Source organism: Tenrec ecaudatus, chromosome 18 (genome assembly GCF_050624435.1).
Source record: "Tenrec ecaudatus isolate mTenEca1 chromosome 18, mTenEca1.hap1, whole genome shotgun sequence".
Lineage (NCBI taxonomy): Eukaryota > Metazoa > Chordata > Mammalia > Afrosoricida > Tenrecidae > Tenrec > Tenrec ecaudatus.
This window is the reverse complement of record NC_134547.1, coordinates 65923649-65945502: the sequence shown is the minus strand read 5'-3', so window position 1 is coordinate 65945502 and position 21854 is coordinate 65923649. Positions and strand designations below refer to the sequence as shown.

At 44.4% G+C, this 21854-nt stretch overlaps 1 protein-coding gene across 6 annotated transcripts in view; it reads right to left on the bottom strand.

Annotated features, from left to right (window-relative positions):
* CNTNAP4 (contactin associated protein family member 4) overlaps positions 1 to 21854 on the bottom strand; it is a 251585-nt gene that overhangs the window by 98093 nt on the left and 131638 nt on the right. For 5 of the 6 annotated variants that reach the window (XM_075536445.1, XM_075536447.1, XM_075536453.1 and 2 more), the window contains 3 exons: positions 20785 to 21040; positions 7477 to 7626; positions 3023 to 3194 (listed from right to left, as the gene is read on the bottom strand). In XM_075536445.1, coding sequence (XP_075392560.1) covers positions 3023 to 3194; positions 7477 to 7626; positions 20785 to 21040 — 578 coding nt within the window. The remainder of the gene's footprint in view (positions 1 to 3022; positions 3195 to 7476; positions 7627 to 20784; positions 21041 to 21854) is intronic. The other variant, XM_075536449.1, reaches the window with a different exon arrangement.

Genomic DNA, 21854 nt, shown 5'->3' with positions numbered 1-21854 from the left:
CACAGTGACCTTCTAAGAGCCACATTGCTCCTTAGGGCTCCCGAGGCTGTGAATCTTGCCTCATCTTTTTCCAGCCATGGTAGTTACTTTGCCTAAAATTCTAAAGAGAAACGCTCTAATCATTGATTGTCCCCCGTTATTTCTATTTGATCCTTGTGGTCCCCAGCCGTCTGGCTGAATCCAAATGCTTGTATTCATGTCAGGCGGGTGAGCTGCTTCCACATTTATTTCAATTAAAAAGCGAAAGATTGAATTATGTATTTTATTTAAATTCGTCATATTTCTGAAAAGCCTTTTAAAGCCGTGGTGCTGAAATGATACATTCGTGGATTGTGCTTTCAGGCCATTTTGCTAAAATCATGCGCCTACCGAAAGTAGGTCAAATGGGAGCTTTGGAACGTTATTTGGATAACAGCAATGCCAGTCTCCGTGTACTAAAATATTCCCTGCTGGAGAAGACCCTGGTAGATATACCTGAACCCAAATAGCCCCTGCTATCTCAGAGCGCCAACACCCACCGTTGGGGAATGGGTGCGCTGCTGACTTCCCACAAGCCTCTGATGGTTGGTACCATGGCGGGCGTGGGGAAGGACTCCTCGGCCTTATTTTGAGAGATCAAACCCAACAAACCTTGAAACGCACCCTTCCCAGACTCACTCAAGCTGAGGGGTCCAGAGCCAATATGGCTGCTACTATGGGCCGGCCACAGGGCCTGGCACGTGAAGACTTTAATCCCCAAGTCAAGCCAATTGAGCTTTATTGTTTAACTCTCCCTTTTCATCTCATCTTTCATCAGAGAAAGAATTATTTTCTCTACAAATTGTGTTAGAGAAATTAAGCTCTGATGAGTATTCCTCCAGAGAATATTATGTTCTTCCGATCTATGACTAAGAGGATTGCATCATCATTATTTGACTTTTGGCCATCACACTGAATTTCAATTACTGTTCAAAATAGGACAAACTACTTTACTAAGTAGTCTACCGGATATAAATATGGGCGTACATATGTGGACAAAATTTCCCATTCAAATTAAAAAGCTCCTTTGTAAAACTCAGAATGCATCTACATATCTACCTATATACAAACACATACACATGCAGAGATAGATAGATAGATAGATAGATAGATAGATAGATAGATAGATAGATAGATAGATAGATAGATAGATTAGATAGATTAGATAGATAGACAGACAGACAGACAGACAGATAGACAGAGCTGGAGAACATGTGTTGCAGGGTAAAAATGAGATTTGCGACACTATGAAACTTTTAATATCTGGAATGTACATGACATTCCATTTACTGTCGCATTTAAAACTGTAGCCTTAATATTAAACTATGACTGGTAAGACTATGTGGCTATAGTTGTGCACACGTAAAACCATTTAAAAATTACTTTTATTGTAAACGTTATCTTCTCCAACCAATCCCCAAACCTTGCCCTTTCTGCATCTTGCACTTGCTCTTGCTGAATCTCTCGGGCCTGCCTCATGCCTTCAACGATACAATGTCCCACGCTTTCCTAGACGAGTAGCTACTTTTTCCTTTCCTTGCAGAGAAGTGATCACGGGCTCATGAAGGTGCCCAGTAAGAGGCTAGCTCGCAATTGAGTTCTCTTGCACCGAAAAATACGCAACTGTCAGAGTGACAAAAGCCATCTCGCTAACGGACCACGTGGGTCTGTTATTGACACCTGGTGATCCATTTTTCTAGGAAGGTATTTGAATCTATTCAGTTCAGTAATGCACTTTTGCTATATTCATAGCCAGGGTACAAATGGTAATAAAGGGGCATCTGAGAGACATCCATTAGCAACAGCAGCAGCCTAAGGCCGATTCCTATGAAGTGGAGGCCAGGCCCACTTCCTCTCTCCCACCTTCAGTTTTGTCCAAATCCGATGCCAGTTGTCCGTCCACAGTACCCTCTCCTTCTCAGTTGGGTTCGAGAATTTGTTGCAGTGGCCATTCAGAAATCAGACAATCCTCATGATCACGGGGCTTATTTGGGAAGCAGCACATTACAGGTTACCACTCAGTATCCAAACAAACACTCAGGATACAGTTCTTCATTCACACCAGTCCCTTCCCAGCCAGGCCCACCGACAGGCCTCTCTCACCCTGGAGCCTCTGGAGCCAGCCCAGTCTCTGTCATCTTTACAAAGCTCTAAGCTCAGCCAATAGGTATCCAGAGCCACTCCCACTCAACCAATAGGCTTTGGCCTGAAAGTCCTCGGCCCTTCTGATTTCTGAGTCAGCCTTCCTAGCTTTGCCACGTGCCCAGAGGCACCATCCTCCCCCAGCAGCAAGCCTCTTGCCTGAATGTACTCGGTTCTCTCCGTGCACGGACCAGAAAACCCACCAGATCCTCTCCTGCTAGTTTCCTGGTCTGTTGCCTCTGTTGTGACTTCTCAGCCTCTACTCCTGGGTCTAGGAGATTCAGAACACCAGAACTCCTGGTCCAAGGGATACATTCTGTTCCTGTCTCTTCTTTCCACCATTGGAATGGCTCCTGTGAAGCCTAGAGGAATGGTAAAGCTGACCAAGCCACTTGTGGCGTTCCATCCATCTATTGGCATGGCCTCACCCTTACAGGGTTTCAGGTTTCTTATGGGCGCTGTGAATGAGCTGCCCAATCTCTTTGGTAGGCACCGACACCTTATGTCACGTCCAATCATGTGGCAGAGCTTGCAAGACGATGGCTAGAAAGGCCACACACACGTGCTCCCTCACACCACAGCCATCCATAATGTTAGCAGCATCAACCTTATGCTCTGTGACTTTGGTAGCCTGCCTGTGCCTACAGCTGACACAGCCACCTATCTTTGATCTAGATTTTTGCATTTTAAAGAGCAAGTATAAAACCGAAGTTGTATTTTTCTTAAGTTATAATCCATTTTCCATGGAGCAGGGGATAGTGGGAAAGAGGAAAGAAACAGCTCATATCTGGAAATAGGTATGTGCAATCTGATGCCAGAAGTTTGGAAGTAGGTCAAAATAGAGAAGTGCGACTGTCCTTACCTATCTGTGATCCCACAGGAGTCTATCTGAAGGTCACTGAAGTTCCCAAGGGCCCCCTGCTGCACTGCAACCAGGTCCACCGCTTTGTTACTGATGGTGATGAGCCTCAGACAGCCCTGAAATCCATCCAGTGAACTTTGGCATTTGGATCCAAAGCTGTTGTCAGGACAACCTGATAAGAAATAATAAGACAAAAATAAACACTGAGCACATCATCAAGATGATATAATGTTTCAGTTAAAGAAGAAACAGCTATTTGATGGTGATCTAAATGAAGGCGATGGGGGAGGAACCATGCAGTTCTTACCAGTTTGATCTAAATGGCGAATTGTACAATTGTATGAATTCATACAAAGCACTTTGTTCTTGATTCCATCAAATCTCCAGAAGGCACAGCGACTCTACTGATAATGTGTATGTATACCAGCTTTGGCCAATAGTTAAAATTATATATACAAAAGCATTTCAAAAAACTCATGGGGGAATTCCCTAACTTTCCATTCCATTCTTCCATGAATTTTCTGAAGCCCCCTCTTGTAGATAACTGATAGATAGATAGATAGATAGATAGATAGATAGATAGATAGAGATATAAAGATAGATAGGTAGAACATATATCTTAGTGAAGGATAAAGACATAGGTATAGATATAAATATCAGTCTAGAATCATAGTAATCTGATATTGTTAGCCAGCCACATTAAATGACATTTAATTCAAGAAATTTGGTCTTAGGGACTGCAGAATGAGGCACACTGAGGATGAAAATGTATACTGTCTTTAAGAAAAGATAAGTCAGTAATGATCAAGCACCTATCCGCTGAAGGTCAACTCTTTGAAAAGTGTTGACGTGAAACTGGCTAATCATTTTCAGATACATTAAAGGCACAGATGCATGGCTTTTAATGAATCATGATGTTTAATGCTAAAATCATTTTGCTGTTATGATTTTATTTATTATTTGCCTCTTAAAGGATGTTCCATTCATATTGATTTTTCCCCTAGCATTTGTTTAAGACTTGCTTCTAGCTATTTAAATAATAATAAAAAAGAGAACATGGACCATTTTTGCCTTGGATTTCTAAGTATATCCCTATCACAGAAAAATAAATAATTTTATGGAGCATGAACACACATATTATTCATCTTTCTTTGTGGTTCTGCTTGTCAACCACTATTACAATTTCAAAGAATAAGAAATGAATCAGCAACTTCTTAATCCCTGCACAGCCCAGGCTAGTTTTCCACCTGGGAATTTCCATGATAATTAAGTGTTTTGGCTGAGGATATTTTCCCTAACGTCCTGCTTCCCTAACAAAATATACTCACATGGCAAGGAAGGGCTAACCGTCACATTAAAAACAAATATTGGGTGCATTGAAATATTATATCTTCCGCTAATGGAGACTTGGGAATCTGAAATATAATATATCAAAAAAAGTCATCAATGCTTACTGACTTTCATTTTATTGTGCAGGAAACTATGCACCATTAAAATGCTTAAAATCTTCCGTGTGAGAAGCTATGGTTACGGTAATCTCAATGTGTTTTCTAGATGACTTATTAACCAATTAAAAATGCTAGGGATAAGGACTGAAGGACAATAGTTCATTAATATTTAGGGGACAACTATAATGTGCCAGGAATATAAACACTCCTGCTAATCTCCCTTCCTCCAGCTGTTGTTTTTCTGACACATCTCAAACTCCCGCAGAATAAAATAAATGGTGCACCTAGGCTTGTTGGAGAACAAAGCGAAGCAAACCCATAGTCGCAGGAAAGGTCACGGAACATAACAGAAAGCACACTCTGGTCTCATTGCATCACTATTCCCGCTTATGATAGGTAAGAGATTCTGAGAACAAAGAAGGATTCAACCCAGGTTAGTCTCATTAGTCTATGAATAGAGGCATTCACCGTTGATCTAACAGAACAGCAGCGAAGTTCAGCACTGAACCCATCTGCAAGTTCTAAAATAGGGCGATTTCCAGAGAATACTTGATGTGGAATTAACGGATGGATCCGTTACTGGAGGCAGTCAGCAAGTTAAGTACTCTGAGGATGACAGCTAAGTTCTCGCAGGATGTCACAGGGCTAAGCAGTGAGATGCTGGGCAGATTTCATGGATACTCTGAGATGGATGGTGTTCACGTTGCACAAAGGGGTGATGGGACAAGGGTCACTTCTGCACACAGGTTAGGCTTCCCAGCTTGTGTTGTAGACTGTCATTTCATCGCACAATGATCCCATAAGGGGAGTTTTGCAGTAAGGGATTTAGCTTGTTCAAAGAGAGATCTGATCTTTGCCTTTGACTTCGGAGATAGAGCCTCTAAGGCCTTGGAACGTCCTGTCTGGATAGAGGGTCTTTCTTTACCTGGGAGTTTGGGGCCACCTTGGCTAGCCTACACTAACGATGCAATTCATGGCCTTAGTTCACAGGGTGTCAACTCAACTTCTGGAAGATCAGCCAGCAGGTGATCAATCACATCGATAGGGCAGAGCCCCCACACTTCAGGATTCCACTGGGGGAGCACAAATGGAAGTTCCATACTTGGCACCTGGAGGAGACCTGCCCTATGTCCCTCTTCCCCTGGCTCATTTTAATCTGCAGGAAATCCTTTCACTGTAAGAAACCAAATGGATTTCAAGAAGCCTAACAGCTTGGCTGGGTTCCTTGAGTGCTTGAGTGAATGGTCAAATCTGAGGGTCATCTTGGGGGATGCTGGATTTGCAAATGGGGTCAGAAGTGATTCTTAAAATCTGCAATGGTTAAATTGCAAAGAACCCAAAGAGAAGGAGAAAACCCAAAGCCGAGAGAGTGTTCGCTTGATCCTAGAAGCCACATGAGATTTCAGGGCTATGGGAAATCTCTTCCTTAAACTGGGAAGCACGGGTTGAACTACAACAATCATTAGTGTGATGTATATGAATGTGTGCATACATTTATGTACGTCATGTTGACAGAGGAGCGTATGTGTAAGGCACACGGGGACTTTCTGAACTGCTACCTCGGCAATTTTTCCGCAAATCTGAAACTCTTCTAAAATACAGATCATTAGAGTACGAATAAAAACAATCACTAGAGAACATTTTCTACACAAAAATAGCTGGGTATTGTTAAACCAGAACAAGTAGGATGCAAAGCTCTTTAAGAAAGATCATTTTATCTTCATGATTTACAACCCTTTTACCCTTTTATTTTACATGATTTAATAATGTACTTTAACTCTTTTTTTTCTCCTTTCATGTGCTTTTAAGCCTTTTTGTTTCCCTTTGAAGTGCAGCCTCCTGGTGAAATTCTTTTCGATAGATGACTATTTATTTGGGAAAAAATATGTTTTTGTCAGTTGGCACTGAAATCAATAATATATTCTGAAAAGTTTTGTAAACAGCCTGGTTCAGAAATGAGCAAAGCTTGGTAAAGGAAGCAATTACATATCTCAAGCTGATTCACAGTAATGGCATGCATACATAGGGCTTTCTCTGTGTTCGTTCCTTCATTCCCTTTGAAAGGTGACATGAACTGATTCACTGCCCATCACTGGTGAAAAGTCAGCCCTGGACTGCTGCCACCATATTCCTCTCCGCCATTAAGATGCAAACGAGGAAGATGCCAAGCTTGACAAAAATAAGGAAGAACTGAAGCCAGGATTAGAAGGACATCTCCTGCTGACACTTTTCACAACTTTGCATTTTTACAGTTAAAGATCTGTTTTCTTTTTCTTTCTTTTTTTAATTTCCCACTGAGAAAGATTCATTCCATTTCCAAAGATTTCCTTGGCAGACGCTTACTTCCATCAAATGCCCCCAGGCCGCCCAAGGCTTCCTGTTTCTACTTCCTAAGGGAGATACTGGCGCTGAAGGGCAATATGCCTGGCTCACCTTAATGGCAGAGGGTTTATTTGGTTGTGTTTGCATCCCTGTCTCATTGTGCCACGATACAGAGGGGTTGCCACATGTTCTTAAGCAGAATTATGTATCCATTGGCGCACTATTTCCGTCTGTCCTGGGCTCTGGGAAAGCAGTCAGGACGGTCTAGAGGGGCTAACAGGCATGACAAGGAACCACTGTGATGAAATCAGCCCATGGAACTGGGGGACAGAAACATGTAAGGGCCGTTTCATAGGAGGAAAAGACAGTGTATTCCTTAGCACTAACATGGTGGTGGCCTGGTGGTGCCTATGTTTGCACTTGGCTACAAGCAGAAAGTTCGCAGTTCAAAGCTACTGGGAGATGCATAGGAAGAATCGCAAAATGTACTGGGGGTCTTTTCCAGCCAAAAAAATGAGGCCCGGCAAACGGCTGCGGTCTGTCCTACAGCCTGTGTCGGAGTCAGCATCAACACAAGGTCAACAATCTTAACGTAGATCAAATCATGATGACGTCCCCAAGACAGAGGAAGGGTGAATGCAGATAGAGTCCGGCTCCCAACATGGTTTGACCCCCTGCCCTTACCTCCAAAATAATAGGCGTCACCGGAGTCAATCTGCTCAGGCCCCAGGGAAGGAGCAGCTGCGGCCACCTGTCCATCTACTGTCACACTCAGGTGATTCTTTTTAGCAGAGAAGGCGATGGAATGCCACTGCCCATCATTTAATCCAGCACCTGCGGAAATGAACTCTATTAGAAGACAGATCGGCGGATGGCGGCTGCAATAAGCGTGCGGTTAGAAACACTGATGTACAATATAGACATCTGTCACTCGCAGACAAGCGTACGCATGCGTCACTAAAGAGAAAACCAAACGAGAAGGGGAAGGGAGACAAGTTGGAAAGGAGTTCGCTCTATGTGGGAAAAAATGGATTAATATCTTCCTTTCCTAGGGCCTCGGCTGGGAAAATGCCAAATTCCCACTGCCCTGCTGCCTGCCGCTCATGCTGCACATCCTCTGGCCCTGACCCCAGAGCTAGGTCAGACCTCACATGTCAAGGACAAACTCTGGGCTGCCTGGAAGATGCCAGTTCTCACCTAACCCCTCCCCAGGCGCCTTCAGTTCCAATCTGTTTGCTACAAATTTAGGGGTTCCCTCTACCTTCTTAAGTTACCAGCCATAAATCCGGAGGTCTCCACTCTCCCTCACTGCTGACCTGCTGGTTCCCACCCCCTTGGGCTCCATCATTTGCTGGAATTACTCACAGAAGGCATGCACAGCACCATGCTTACCGGTTACAGGGGGTTTTTTTTGAGAGGAAAAAGGGCACAAATAAAGAAGGTTTAGGGTAAAGTGTGGGAGGATTCCCAACCCGGTCTCTCCAAGTCCCCAAATGGGATGCATCACCCTTCCAGGGGCACCGATGTCTTGTACCAACCCGGCAGCCCGCAGCACCTTCCTGTCCTGAGCCTTTCCTGAGGCCTCGTTAGGTAGTCAGGAGTGACCGAGTCAGCCGGGTATCACAGGGTGGTCCTTAGGGCCTGACCAGCCCCACCTGAGTCACCTCATTCACATACAGTTTCAGGTGCGATCTGACGGTCTCGAGATGACAAATCCAAACCATGCCGCTGCCATCAAGTGGATTTCAATTCACAGTGAGCCTACCTGGGGTCTCTGAGGCTGTACACTGGGGGGGTAGGGGGGGGGCAGAGAGCCTTATCTTTTGTCCTTGTTGTTAGCAGCCCAGCACCTAACCCACAGTGCCGTGGAGGATCTTTGTAAAGACAACTCAATTGGTAAATTCCCAAGGTTTGGAGTTGTCTCCTAGGAACCCAGGGCTGAGGTTAATGTCATACCAAGGTCAAGGACCATAAGGAAGGCAGAGGGCAGGCAGCTTTTCATTGTGTTGGACACTGGGTCTCTATAAGCCAGAACCAACTTGGTGGCACCTGCCAACCACATCAACAGCAACAGCAAAGGTCAGGAAAAGGCCACAGGCCTCAACCATGAGAAGAAACTCTCCAACCTTAAGCAATCCCCAATGGTTAACATCTTCTGATTATTTGAGCCAGTGTGCTTCTCAGCTCCCAGCCACAGCACTGAGCTTGTAGAAGAAGATACCAAGAAGAGCATGCAAGGAACGTTGACGTGTTCCAGTTTATAGCCAATGAAACGCGACATCTGCTTTTCTGTGCGCTTCAGGGAGTTATCTTTTATATCTTCTAGGGGAAGACTTTGCAACTCTAGCAAATCAGTCATAAAAATAATATTAATGAAAGTGGACAATTGACAGGTACACTGATAGTCCCCAACACAACAACATGTCAGAGTTAAGATGACCCACACTATGACAGCCCAATTTTTGGGGGGAGGGGATGTGTGTTTGTTGTTTAATAATATGTACGGCATACAATGTTGTAGCCTGTAATATGTTGGTTGTATCATTCCAGGAAACCCCCATAGACAAAGATCAGATTTATAAAGATACTGATAAAAAAGGCAATTATCATAAAAACAAAACAAGAAAGGTTATTCAAATGACTTCAGAGCTGATTTACGCAGGAATCGTTGGACATGAACCCCAACATAAATTGGGGTTACCTATACAATGTAAACAATAAAGCAATGTGAAAAACCGCACACATATAATCCTAAGTATACTCCCGATTTTTATATAATAGTGAGGAAAGACTAAAATAAAATACCCCTATTAATAAATAGAATTGTTGGACAAAAGAATTGTGGCTGCTTTCATGAACTCTTGTATTTCTCTCTATTTTCTAAGTTTGCTAGAGATAAATCAATATGAGACAGAATTGCATAGGTATTTCTCTTGAAGGCAGTGAAATCTGCAAGGCTCTCTGCAATCCAAAACAACCACATTGCAGAACTTAGTCACTGGCATATTATTGTAGATTGACTACTCAGGCCTGGATTCACTGAAAATTCAGTGCTATATGACTCTACAGATCAAATCAGTAAATAAAAATACATGCCCTATTAAACTTAAAAGTCACGGGCCTGGTTTCTGATATTGTATGCCATTTCCCCTCTGTGTATCCCCTCTTCCCTTCCAGCTATTTTCTACTAGGAGTCTACCCTGAGCTTTCAGAGAGGGAGTGCTTAGAAGCTTCCCGAGGTGATTTCAGCTCTTTGCTCCGGTTGCGCTTAGTCTAAACCTCATTGCAGCCTGACTAGGGAAGCTCATTTTCATATTACATCACGTGGCATGTGTACGTCTGTGTGTGTATAGGGGGATATATACATAGATCTTTTTATCAAAGACCTAATTCTGATTTGGCTCATGAAGCCTGAAAAGTGAAATGCGTACAAAGAATGTAGGTTAGGTACTTTTAGGCACATTTTCTAAGAGGTGTCTATTTCAGACAACTGAAAAAAAAAAGTTATATAATTCCTGCTGCTATGAGATGGGACTAAAATAAATCAAATGTCCCAAATTTGTCATTCACAGCTTTCTTTGAGAGGATGCATTTACTGGGAAAATCTGTCTACACAGATCTGTGTCAAAAGTGCAAACACGTCTCCCACACTCCCCCACACCCTAACCCCACCCTGCCAGTCCCCTTGCCTCCCTTCCCCCACCTCTTTTCCAAGCTAAGGGAGGGTCTTAAACGCATGGCACCCCTGAGCTATCATCTTGGACTTGCTCTGGATGGTCCTTGATCAGCAGAACTACCTGTGGCGATGTGTGCTCCATTACCTAACCCAGTGCAGACTCAGGCTTTTGTAAAATAGGGACAACGTGAATTACAAGAAAATTAAGGAGAAAATTATATGAAAGACAGACCTAGTGAGCGGGAGCTTCGATGCCACAGCACGGTCTTATTGATCACAGTCCCTGGGGAAATTCCATATTACTGGTGTGCCTGGTTTTGCTGCGCCTCGGTTTTCTGCCCTTCACCGCTGACGCTCAGTCTTTCACAAATCGAATGGTTTGGCAACTCTGCATTCAGCAGGTCTACCGGCGCCATTTTCCTTACAGCGGGTGCTAACTTCCTGCTCTGTGTCACATTTTGGTTAACTTCCCCAGTTATTTCAAGATTTTTTTTTTGGGGGGGGGGCATGACTAAACCTGTTCTGGTGACCAGAAATCAACGATAGTACGTAGCACTGTCATTGTTTCAAAGCTTCCCCATGCCCGTAAATGATAGTCAAGTTCATGGGTAAATGTTGTGTGTGTTCTAGCTGCTCCATCACATGCCTGTTACCTCCTTTCTCCCTCGCTCCTCTGACCTCTTATTGAAATTTGGCTCCTAACCGTTCAAGTGAAAGGCAGACTCAGTCAATGTGGCCAACGGCCCCTAACCATTCAAGTGAAAGGGAGAGTCAATCAATGTGGCCAACGGCCCCTAACCATTCAAGTGAAAGGGAGAGTCAATCAATGTGGCCAACTTCGTGGTCGTCCCATTTTAAGAAATGGCCACTACCATGGCCACCTTCAGCAACCACCACCCTGATGGGTCAGCAGCCAGCAACACTGAAGGAAGCCCTTCGAAGTCCAGCAAAGAGAATGCACCTCTCAGAAAGCTCAGATGGTGGGTAGCAGTTTTTTAGTAATTTTTAATTTTTAGTATTTTTAATTAAGGTTTACGCATTTTGCCCACTTAATAGATTATGGTGTCATATAAACATAACTTTCATATATTCTGGAAAAAGCAAAACTATGTGTGTGACTAGCTTTAGGGCAGGGGTCTGGACAGGGCTCACAGTGTGCACGAGTTGCCTGTACTTGTCTTGTCATGGAATGGCAGCAGGGGTGCCACTGGGCTAGTGCTAGTCCAGGCGCCAATTCTAGGTCTCACCCTTCAGACCACTGCAGCAGGATTATGCCAAAGGTTCAGCGAAGCCTTTGGAATGAAACAATCAACATGGAAGGCACCTAAAAATAACCAAATAAACACATAAACAAACAAATAAATAAATAGTAAACAAATAAATGCCATATATACTCAAGTATAAGCTGACCCGAACTATAGCCGAAGCACCTAATTTTACCACAAAAACTGCATTTAAAAATGTGCTGAAAAACTCAGCTTATACACAAGTATATATGGTAAATAAATCAAAAGAAGGCGTAAAAGACTTCCAGGAGAGCTCAGTCTTTAATTTCCACAGTTAAAAGCAATCATCGAACCAGCCAGCTTAGCTCTGATGTGGTGCCATGTTTGTGGGGAAAACAGAAGGCTATTCTCCGGTCTCATTTGTATTAGATGTCATGAGTCTGTGATGAGGGGAGCTATTACCTGCCAATGGGATTTATTACACAAATTAAATAATGAGGAATCCATGTAATTCATTTCACAGAGCACTACATAATGAGAATGGTAATTTATTCATCAGATTCTCTCTCTTTCTTTGTAAGTATACAACTCTTCCTTACACCCAGATCTGAGAAAGGCAAGTCTTTTTTGAAGGCAAGACTACCAGGAAAGGAGGAATTTGAGAATTCTTATAAAATACAGGGCGCTTCAAAAAGTTGGTGGAAAAATTCTACTATGTTCGAACTGCATTTCTCCACAAACTTTTTCAAGTCCCGATGTACATTCAGGAAAGCCTCAGAAGTAGTGTGGGTTCAGTTCCAGGCGCTGCAATAAAGCAGCCCTTTGGATAAAGTCCGTCATAGACAGCTCCTGGTTTCCTCGCGCATCTAAGAGCGGTGCTTACGCGACGCAGGAACCTGCTAAGTGGGCAAGCGCATGATGAAAACGTTGAACAGCTGGGAGAATGATCAGAATGTCACACCTAGACCCAAAGCGAGCATCTCCGATTGGAAAAATGGGGCCGATAGACTTGCTGGAATGGAGGCGGAGTTGCCACAAGCCTCCCATGTATTAAAAAAACCCAACAACCTTGTATTCAAGGTACCATAACATTGAGTGCAGTAAAACCAGGTGTGCCTGTAGATCGTTCCTGATGTTGTATCCCTAGGTGCTAAGTCGAACGAATGGCCCAGGTGGCAGAGTGGTTATGCGTTGGGCTGCAATCCGAAAGGTCAGCAGTTGGAAACCACCAGCTGCTCCGAGGGAGAAAGGGGAGACTTTCTGTTCCCGTAAACAGTTTCCCTCTCAGAAACCCAGGGGGCAGTTCTACCTGCCTTGTCCTGTAGGGTCACGATAAGTTGACATCATCTCAGTGGCAGTGAGTTGAGAACCCCCCCACCCCAATGAATACCTTTGGAGTCTAGGGGAGGAGGGAGGTTGTTGATAGGTTGCTAGTGATAATAACAGGGACGATGAGAAAATACCAGCTTCATCTTTTTGAGTTCTTAGTTTAAAAGGGTCCTCTGTGCTTCCTAGGCATTGTGTCATTTAATCGCCACCACAGCCAACACCATTCTCACTGACAGAGAGAGAAAACAAGGCGGAGGCAGGATGAAGCAGCCAGCCCAGGTCAGACCCAGCTGGTGAGTTTCAGGGTCACACCAGAAATAGAGACTTTCTCCAAAGCCACATCCCCTCGGCCTGCAGGAGAGGAGGTCACGGGATGTTTTGGCTTCAGTTAAAAGCAGACCTTTGAGAAGGAGAGAGGCGCCTCTAACAGTTAGGAACTGGGCCGTCGCTACCAGCACACTCTTGGTTGCTTCTGAGGCGCATAATGGATTTCCAAGTGCCGACGTTCCTACATCGCCACTCTGTGACCGTAACGAGACTCAACTCGATGATCGAAATGACCCGACTTTACAATCTGAACCAAACACAGATCAGAGCCAGGACGCTGTGCAAACCACAGAAGTTCCAAACTACTCTCCCTCCACTGAAATGTACGAATGAATGGCTGATGCTTGATCGCGACCTCTTATTTCACGCGTCCAGCCGTCTCGATGAGATTCGTGTTGTCCATTCACCCAGTCCTGGAATCACCCTCACTGCTTGGCAGCGGTTAAGGTAGAGGAATCCTGTAATTCCTTACTATCTCCTCAGGCAACCCAACCCTCAACTCTGTACGTCATCCTAACTCACGCAGAGCCATGCCTGCCCAGTGTGTGTGCTCCTGTTGTTGACGAGAGTGATCCACCCATCTCGTTGGGCTATGGGCACATTCATGGTGGTCTTTGGCTGAGAGCATCGCAACTCCAAATGGAATCACGGAAGAATAGAACAATAAAGTGTTTGCAATTACAGGTGGTGGGGGAAGAGGAGAATGTCCCCCTCTTCCTCCTTCCGCGCCGTGGTCATCCTTCTCAGGCCCAAACCACATAAACACAGAAAACACAGAAAGCCAAGGACTCTATTGCTCCCACATATGATCTTCAGCTACCAGTCAAACTGGTTACAGAAACGTATCACAATAGCACCAGCACCATCCTCCTCTCGTAAGATTGTACTAGATATCCATGTTGACGCTATTGGCTGTCATCGTGGTTTATAGATGGCCTTGGCTTGGTCCTAACTCCGATCGACCACACACATATCAGAAGGAAACACAGCCCAGTCCTGGGCCATCCTCACAATTATTCTTATTGCTGGAGCGGCTGTGTCAATCCATCTCCTCCAGGGCCTTCCTTTGTTCACAGTCCTTTTACTTCACCAAGCAGGATGTCCTTGCACATGGGTTGATCTCTCGTGGGAGCATCCTCTCTTCTAAGGGGCATTCTGCGGTACTTGTTCTGAGATGGATTTGTCGGTTCTTTGGGAAATCCATGTTTTCTTCACCAGTACCGTAATTCAAATGCATCCGATCTTCTTTAGTCTTCCTTATTCCATGTCCAATTCAACTTTCACGTGGCTTGAGTCAGACACACCACAGACCTCAAAGTGACAGCCTTATTCTCTCTTTAACACGTATGGCAGATCTATCCAGTGGAATGCATTATTTGATCTCTTGACGGCTACTTCTACGAGCCTTGATTGTGGCTCCAACCTTGGTGAAATCCTTGACAACTTGAATCTTTTCCTCGGTTTATCATGAGGCTACCTAGGTCCGGTGGTGAAGACTTCTGTGTTCTTGACAATGAGGGATAATCCATATTGAAGGCTGCGATCCTCGATCCTCATCAACTATTGCTTCAAGACTTCATCCCTTTCACCAGCAAGGTTGTATCATCTGCATGTTGCAGGTGGTTAATAAGTCTTCCTCCAATGCTGACATCACATGCTCCTTCATATAGCTCAACTTCTCAGATTATTTCTCAGCACACAGATTGAACAAGTCTGGTGAGCGGATACAGCCCGACACCCACCGTTCTTGACTTTACACCATACAGTATTCCTTTGTTCTGCACACACAACTGCCTCTTGATCCATGTATAGGTTCCACGGGGGCACAATGAAATGTCTTGGAATTCCCATTCTTCTCGAGGCTATCCAGAGTTGCCACCAAGTCATAGCCACTCATGGCAACTCCATATGGATGATATCCATGAAGAAAAAAAATATGCCTGTTCTAGAGGGTAGATTCTTAGCAAAGGTGCAAAAGGCATTACACATAGGCAACTCAAGAGGGTAATTCAAGAGCCTTGCCTGTCCTCAAATATCTCTTCCAGGGATAGTCATTTTAAGAGTTTAACCATTCACCACAGTGAAGGACATGGATCACAAACTGTTGCCTGTCAAGATGATAACGTGGAGGTCATTGGTACAAAATAACTGGAGTAAAGGGCAGCGGTTTAAAGGAGTGACGGGCTTATTATCTGAAAGGCAGGGATACTCCACCACTGAACTAGAAAATGGAGAAGTACAAGAATGGCTTCTTCTGGGGAAAGCAAGGCAAGACAAGCAGTCTGCTCCACCACCGGCCATTCTCAGATGCTAGGAAAGGGAGCAACACAGAAAAATCTCCAACAGAGCAATTGTGCCTCTGCCAGAATGCACCCATGGGAGCTGGAGGCTTGTTTGTAACTCTGATTTCTTTTTACCTTTAGGCGAAAGCAGAAGCAGAAAAGCTAAAATCACAGCAGAGAACTCCAATTTGACAGTCATTTGTTTTAAATAGGGCAGCAACTGTATGATTCTCTGCATCCTTCAAGCCATTTGAACAATTTCATTTCATTTTTTTCTTTGACATCTCTGTATCAGACCGACCCTATTTTGTTGTGATGAGGGATTTAAATGTTGTTGTTGCTGCTGTTGCTGCTGCGAACTGCTATTGGGTCAGTTCCTGATGCAAGGTCACCTCAAGCACAACCCAATAAGTGCTTCTCAGTTGTGTGGCTTTCTCTCCGTTGGGGATTGGATCATTGGGATACATAGGTTTTTTAATGGCTGCTTTCTGGAAGTTGATTGCCAGGTCTTTCTTCCTCATCTGTCTTCGTTGGAAAGCTCTCCTTGAACCTGCTCAGCATCACAGCCACACCCACGCCTCCCCTACGCATGGGTGCATGGTGGCTTCACAGGGGTGCATTGGTCTTCAGCATGCAGTTCGACCAACAAACCACTCATGCTTCACACAGCATCAGTGTGTGATCATTCCAAGTACCATGACATTTTAGATCTCTCAAAAAATCGCACTGTCAAACCATCCAAAGTGATAATTGGCAAAATTGTACGCCACGAGGTAAAAATGTAGCCTCATCATTCCGACATTTGCACACGTCAGTTCTTTCTCAACACAAGCGAATCTTGAATCATTCTTTAAAATATAAAAGCATTACGTTCTTAATACCTAGTGGGTAGAATACACACACACACACACACACACACACACATATATCCCATAGCCAAGAAAAACTAAGCCATTCTTATGCAATGGAACTTTCCAATATAAATTGATACTGATGGATGAATACATGCTTGCTACTCTTTGGAGAGTCATTATGATGCATGCTGACAACCAATTTAATATTGAACATCATACTCATGAAACATAGAGGAAAAGCCTTGGTCCTTAGAAATAAATCTTTTTCTATTGAAAAAAAAAGCCTTTGTCTTGGTGAGAACATACTGAACGCTCATCGATCTACCACACAAGTAGTACATTTCCAGTGAAAAATATGATTACTTCGCTGGAACTAGCAGAAGTTAATATTTTCAAAGAACCTGGAAAAATGAGGGCGGGACAAACTGACATTTAAAGGCACATTTGGGTTACCTACAATGTAACAGTTGTATTACATGTGTGGGTATTCGTCCGCAGGTATTCCAGAGTCCTTATTAGTCACTTTGGAAGTAATCACACAAACTCATTTGATGTCATTATGTTTTATATTGTATATGGATTTAAACATTAGGGGAATTTTTCTGAAACGTCTTTCACCTAGTAATTTATTAAATATGCATGCTTGCAAAGTCAGTCTGAAGCTTCACGGGGTTCTCATTGTATCAAGGCGTTTCTTTAAGATGTTGAAAATTAGACCATGAATATAACCACTTCAGAGGATGTCAAATACATCACAATAAACTACACATTAAAGGCGAGCTTACATTTTTAGACCATCGTTTTGGGGAGTCTATTAATTATTAATATGACACTGATTAATTTATTTCCGCCCCAGCCTGCAAATCTATCACATTGTGAGCATTACATAAAAAGTCACACCACAGTACCTCTTAGGAAGATGACAGTTAATTTGGGGTTTCAGCTCTTACCGTTAATCTGCAGTGATACATGGACAACACCAAAAAGCTATGTAAACAGTCACATTTGTGTCTTCTTTTCTAGAGTTTGTTTATCATATAGGTTGAAGAATTTGATTTACAAATTTTAATGTGTCCCCTCTTCCAGTCATAGCTTATTGTAGTCGATATATAATCATTTGTCAATTGGAGGATTGAGAGTACAGGGGTGGAGACTAGCCTGACAATCAGATCATAGCCAATGAGGCCTCTTTGTGAGCATGGCCTTCTCCTGAGAATTCTGGGAAATCCGGTAATTCCTCCTTGGAGGCAAGAGAGACTCTCTCTCACTCTTTGGCTTCCTGGGAGATATTGCAGCTGACAAGACACATGGAACTACCCTAGTGCCCTGAGCCAGACAAGCCACATGGATGCAACCAGACATCTGAAGCCGGAGAAGCCACAGAGAGACCCCTGCCAGCGCCGAGATGCTTACAACGTCACTCTAACCAATGAGTTTCTACCCACTGGCTTGTGATCGTCCTGCATTTGGCTTCATTGCATGTGCTTCAAGAGTCTGAAGAGGAATTTATAGATTGGAATCGGACATATGGGCTAATATTGGACATATGGCCTTGGACTTGTATATAAACCACTGTCCATGGATTTGTTTCTCTAGTCTACCCAGACTAACACATTAAAGATGACAATTAATTTGGGGTTTCAGTTCTTACCTGTAATCCTCAGTGATACATGGACAGCCAAAAGTGATGTAAACAATAAACATTTGTGTCTTCCTTTCTAGATTTTATCTATCATATAGGTCAAATCTGATTTACAAATTTTAATGTTTCCCCTCTTCCTTCTAGTCATAGCTTACGATTTTGGCCACAGTTCGTATAGAGGCGGTGGTTACAGGGCCCCTTGAACTTGTTTTCAAGAGCGATTATTAAATTACCGGAGGAGCTGGCCCTGTGTGACTTCTTGTTGTTTGGCTATGATGGTATTTGATGCATATACATGAAGTGGTGATAGAGGCCCCTTGTCAAGAGCTATATAATTTTAATGAAGAGACAAAAATATCCCTCGCCCAAAGCACTGACCTAAATTGGACATTAATTTCCCAGACACTAAGACAGTCACTTTAATTATATTACGTGTAATCAGTAAAACAATACCTTGCACAGCCTAGACCTGGAAAGAATTCCATCTGGTGCCCCAGTGGGGGCATTCTGCACACTCTTCCTATCCCCCCCCCCCCCAGTATTTCCAAGTTCACAAAGTGCATCAGCAAGTTAATTTACTGAACGATTTAGGGTACAACATTGCACACCGACAGAGCGAGCCCAGGACGACATCTTTGCTTCTTGGCTGTCTCAGGCGCTCAGCGACACCCAGCTCCTCTTTCCATCTTCCTGGGCCCTGATGTATTCCACTCCAACACTAATCTTGAAAATAAAACCAGCCACTTAGAAGCTCCACCCTCTCTTTAGCAGCCAGCCTGTAGAACAACAGCACATGGGGTGCCCCCCACCTCTCCCACTTCCTTCCTCCGAGTGAGTTCAAAACAGATTGGTCACCATCTGTTCCTACTCAAGAAGGCCAATTAGCCATTTGAGGCCAACTGAGCATGATTTTGAAGCATGCCCGATGACAATAACAAACAAACAAATTCACACATCTCAGGTTCCTTTTCAAGGGGTTAGAAACGAGCGCAAGGGAAGGGCACCCGCAATAGGGGAGGATTCTGCTGTCACAAAAAGAAAAGAAGAGAAAAAAGCCACCTCCACCATGGTGTAAGATCTCAGCGCAGGCAATGCCGTCTTCACGTGCCAAAGGACGCAGGGAGCTCGACATGGTAAGCAATTTGTTCAAAGACATCAAGCTCGTGAAAGACGAATGAGTCAAATCCTCCTCTGCCCTGCCACACTCAGAACTGAACATGAGCCCCGGTCGTCAGCGGATGCGCAACGGCATGTTTCTTGATAAGTCAATCATTTGTCAAGTGTCTATCATCAGCAGAATATATATTTTTCCACATCTCTTTACACATACAGCAGGGCAGTGAGTGCAAAACAGAGACAAGTCTCCGCATAGTCTCCCCTCCTGAGGGCTCAAAATTATTGGGGGGAAAAAAATCCAATTCCAGGCATGTTGGTTGTGGTTTAATGACATGGATTTGGGGGGTTTATCGTGCACTGAATCAGGAAGGCTCTTTCAAATGTTACAGATACGGGGGTCTCCATAAGACAAATTGATGACTCATGCAAAGAGAAAATTAACATGTGCTGAGGAGTTTTTAATTGGACCCATTATTTCGGGAACCAGACAAATATTAGAACCCGTTCAGATGAGAGCTCAAGTAATAGGAACAGATGAGAGGGCTTGCAAATGTTCATGAAATTAAAACATGACGGAGTTTTTCCATGCACTTTCTGAAAGCCCCGGGCCTTTGTAAACCAAGATGGGAGGAGGCAGCCTCTCTTTCCCCTGCGGTGCATTCATACTCCAGCCAAGACAACCCTATGGGGGCAGTTCTATTCTATTACACATGGGTGGGGGGAGGGGCACCACAAGTCAAGACCCACTCAATGGCCATTTATGCTACCCGCTCCAAGTCAGCAAAGCAACACTTCAGACTGGTTCCTGTAAATGCCTTATCTTCCCCAAATCCAAACCTTAGCCAAGCCATTAAGACCCACCTGCTAGTTGTAGCTAGCTCATAATTCCCCTTTCATCCCAAATATGTGGAGAACAAGTCTGAAATCCTGCCCTCTCCCCTTCGGGTGTAGCTAACTGGACGCTTGCATGTCTGTGGCTAGAATCCTCTTGGGCTTTGGCTGAACTTCAAAGATCTCGTCCAGCAGTCACACCAGCCCCCTTCCCGATCCGTAAATAGCTCGAAAAGCCTATGAGTTGTACACATGTTCTCTCCAGCAGACACTTTATTTCAGACGGGAGTTAGAGGCAAACTCCAGATCTGCATATACTTGCTCAGACATACCGGGGCTCTGGAGACCCCCCGAACATGAGTCAGGGTCTGAGGCCTGCGGGAGACTTAGCAATCCGGGGGCCTGCGTGATCTGGCCAGACCGGGGGAGTTAGGTCAGGACATTTGAGGAACCACATTGCCCTCCGTGTCAGAACTGTTTGTCCATCCCGACCTTGCCATTCTGGTTAATAAGAAAAGGTAGGGTTGGAGCCCAACTGAAAAGGAAATTAAGGACCATGTTCCTTTAAGGAAGGATATAGATCACCTCATTAGCTCAATGATGAACGTATTGCATTTTGCATTCACTGGGAAGTTTTGGGGAGCAGGGCCACAGAGATGCTGAAATGGTCCAAGTCCGGATGCTTGGCCCGAGGGGGTTGCTGGCTTACCTGCTGTGAGGTCACTTGGTAGTCTCCCCGGCTGGAAGAGGCTCAAGCTAAGTCTCCCATCCTGAAGGACCAGCAAGAGGCCTCCCGAGACCAGGTCCATGGAGAGCAGGCGTCCCTGCTCGTTCCAAGTTCGGAATTGAAAAGCGACAGAAACCGCATCCTCTCCCGCAGTGCCTGGCAGTGCCAAGAAGCTCCTGGCGCTCTGGAAAGTCACAGGCACCGGCTGTGGTTGTGAACAGGAAAAAGACACGTTGCCCTGAGAAACAAGCACAAGAAAAGACACACCGGGTGAGGCACACGTCACAGGCACAAGGGGATTGCGAATCTTCACCAAGGCGGTTGTATCACTGCAAATCATCCTTACGTCAACCACAATCACAATACGGACCTTGCAAGAAGCATGACAAGGCCACTGATCTTCAAGATCCTCCAGGCTCTGTGGTGACAGTGTGGCCGGGCGAATCTCTTCTGAGGGATTCTGGCTGACATCTGTGCTCCCATTTTCTCCACCTCAATGCAAGGCGTGCAGCTCACGGCAATTGAATCTGATAAAGATGTATTTAAGCCAGCTCCTTTTTTCCAGGTTCTACTTGGCCCTTCCTTTCTGCTCACACCTGCTTATCAGCTTCGGCCTTCCACCGACCCAAGCAATCAGGATCAATACGAATGACGATTATGTCCGCATATTTTTGTCCACCCTCCTCGAATCTTAGGTCCATAAACCCAAAGCTCACGGCCATCAAGTTGATATTGCTGACTCATAGCAAACCGACCCAGGCTTTCTGAGACCATAAGTCTTCAAGGCGAACACGCAGCTTCATCTTTCTCCCCTAGAGTGGCTGGTGAGATTGAGTCACAGAAGGTGAGGCTCACCACTCACTGCTTAACCCACAGTGCCACCAGATCCCATTCTTTATGTGCTTATGATTAGGCATACACAGAAATAAATGTAAGTCTAAATGCATTTACCTCCAGGATTAGAATTACATGCTTTACAAAGGGAAGAGCTAGGCTTTACTCATTGGCAGGGAGCGAATCATCGGAGAAGCTGTGTTATATGGAGAAGAATG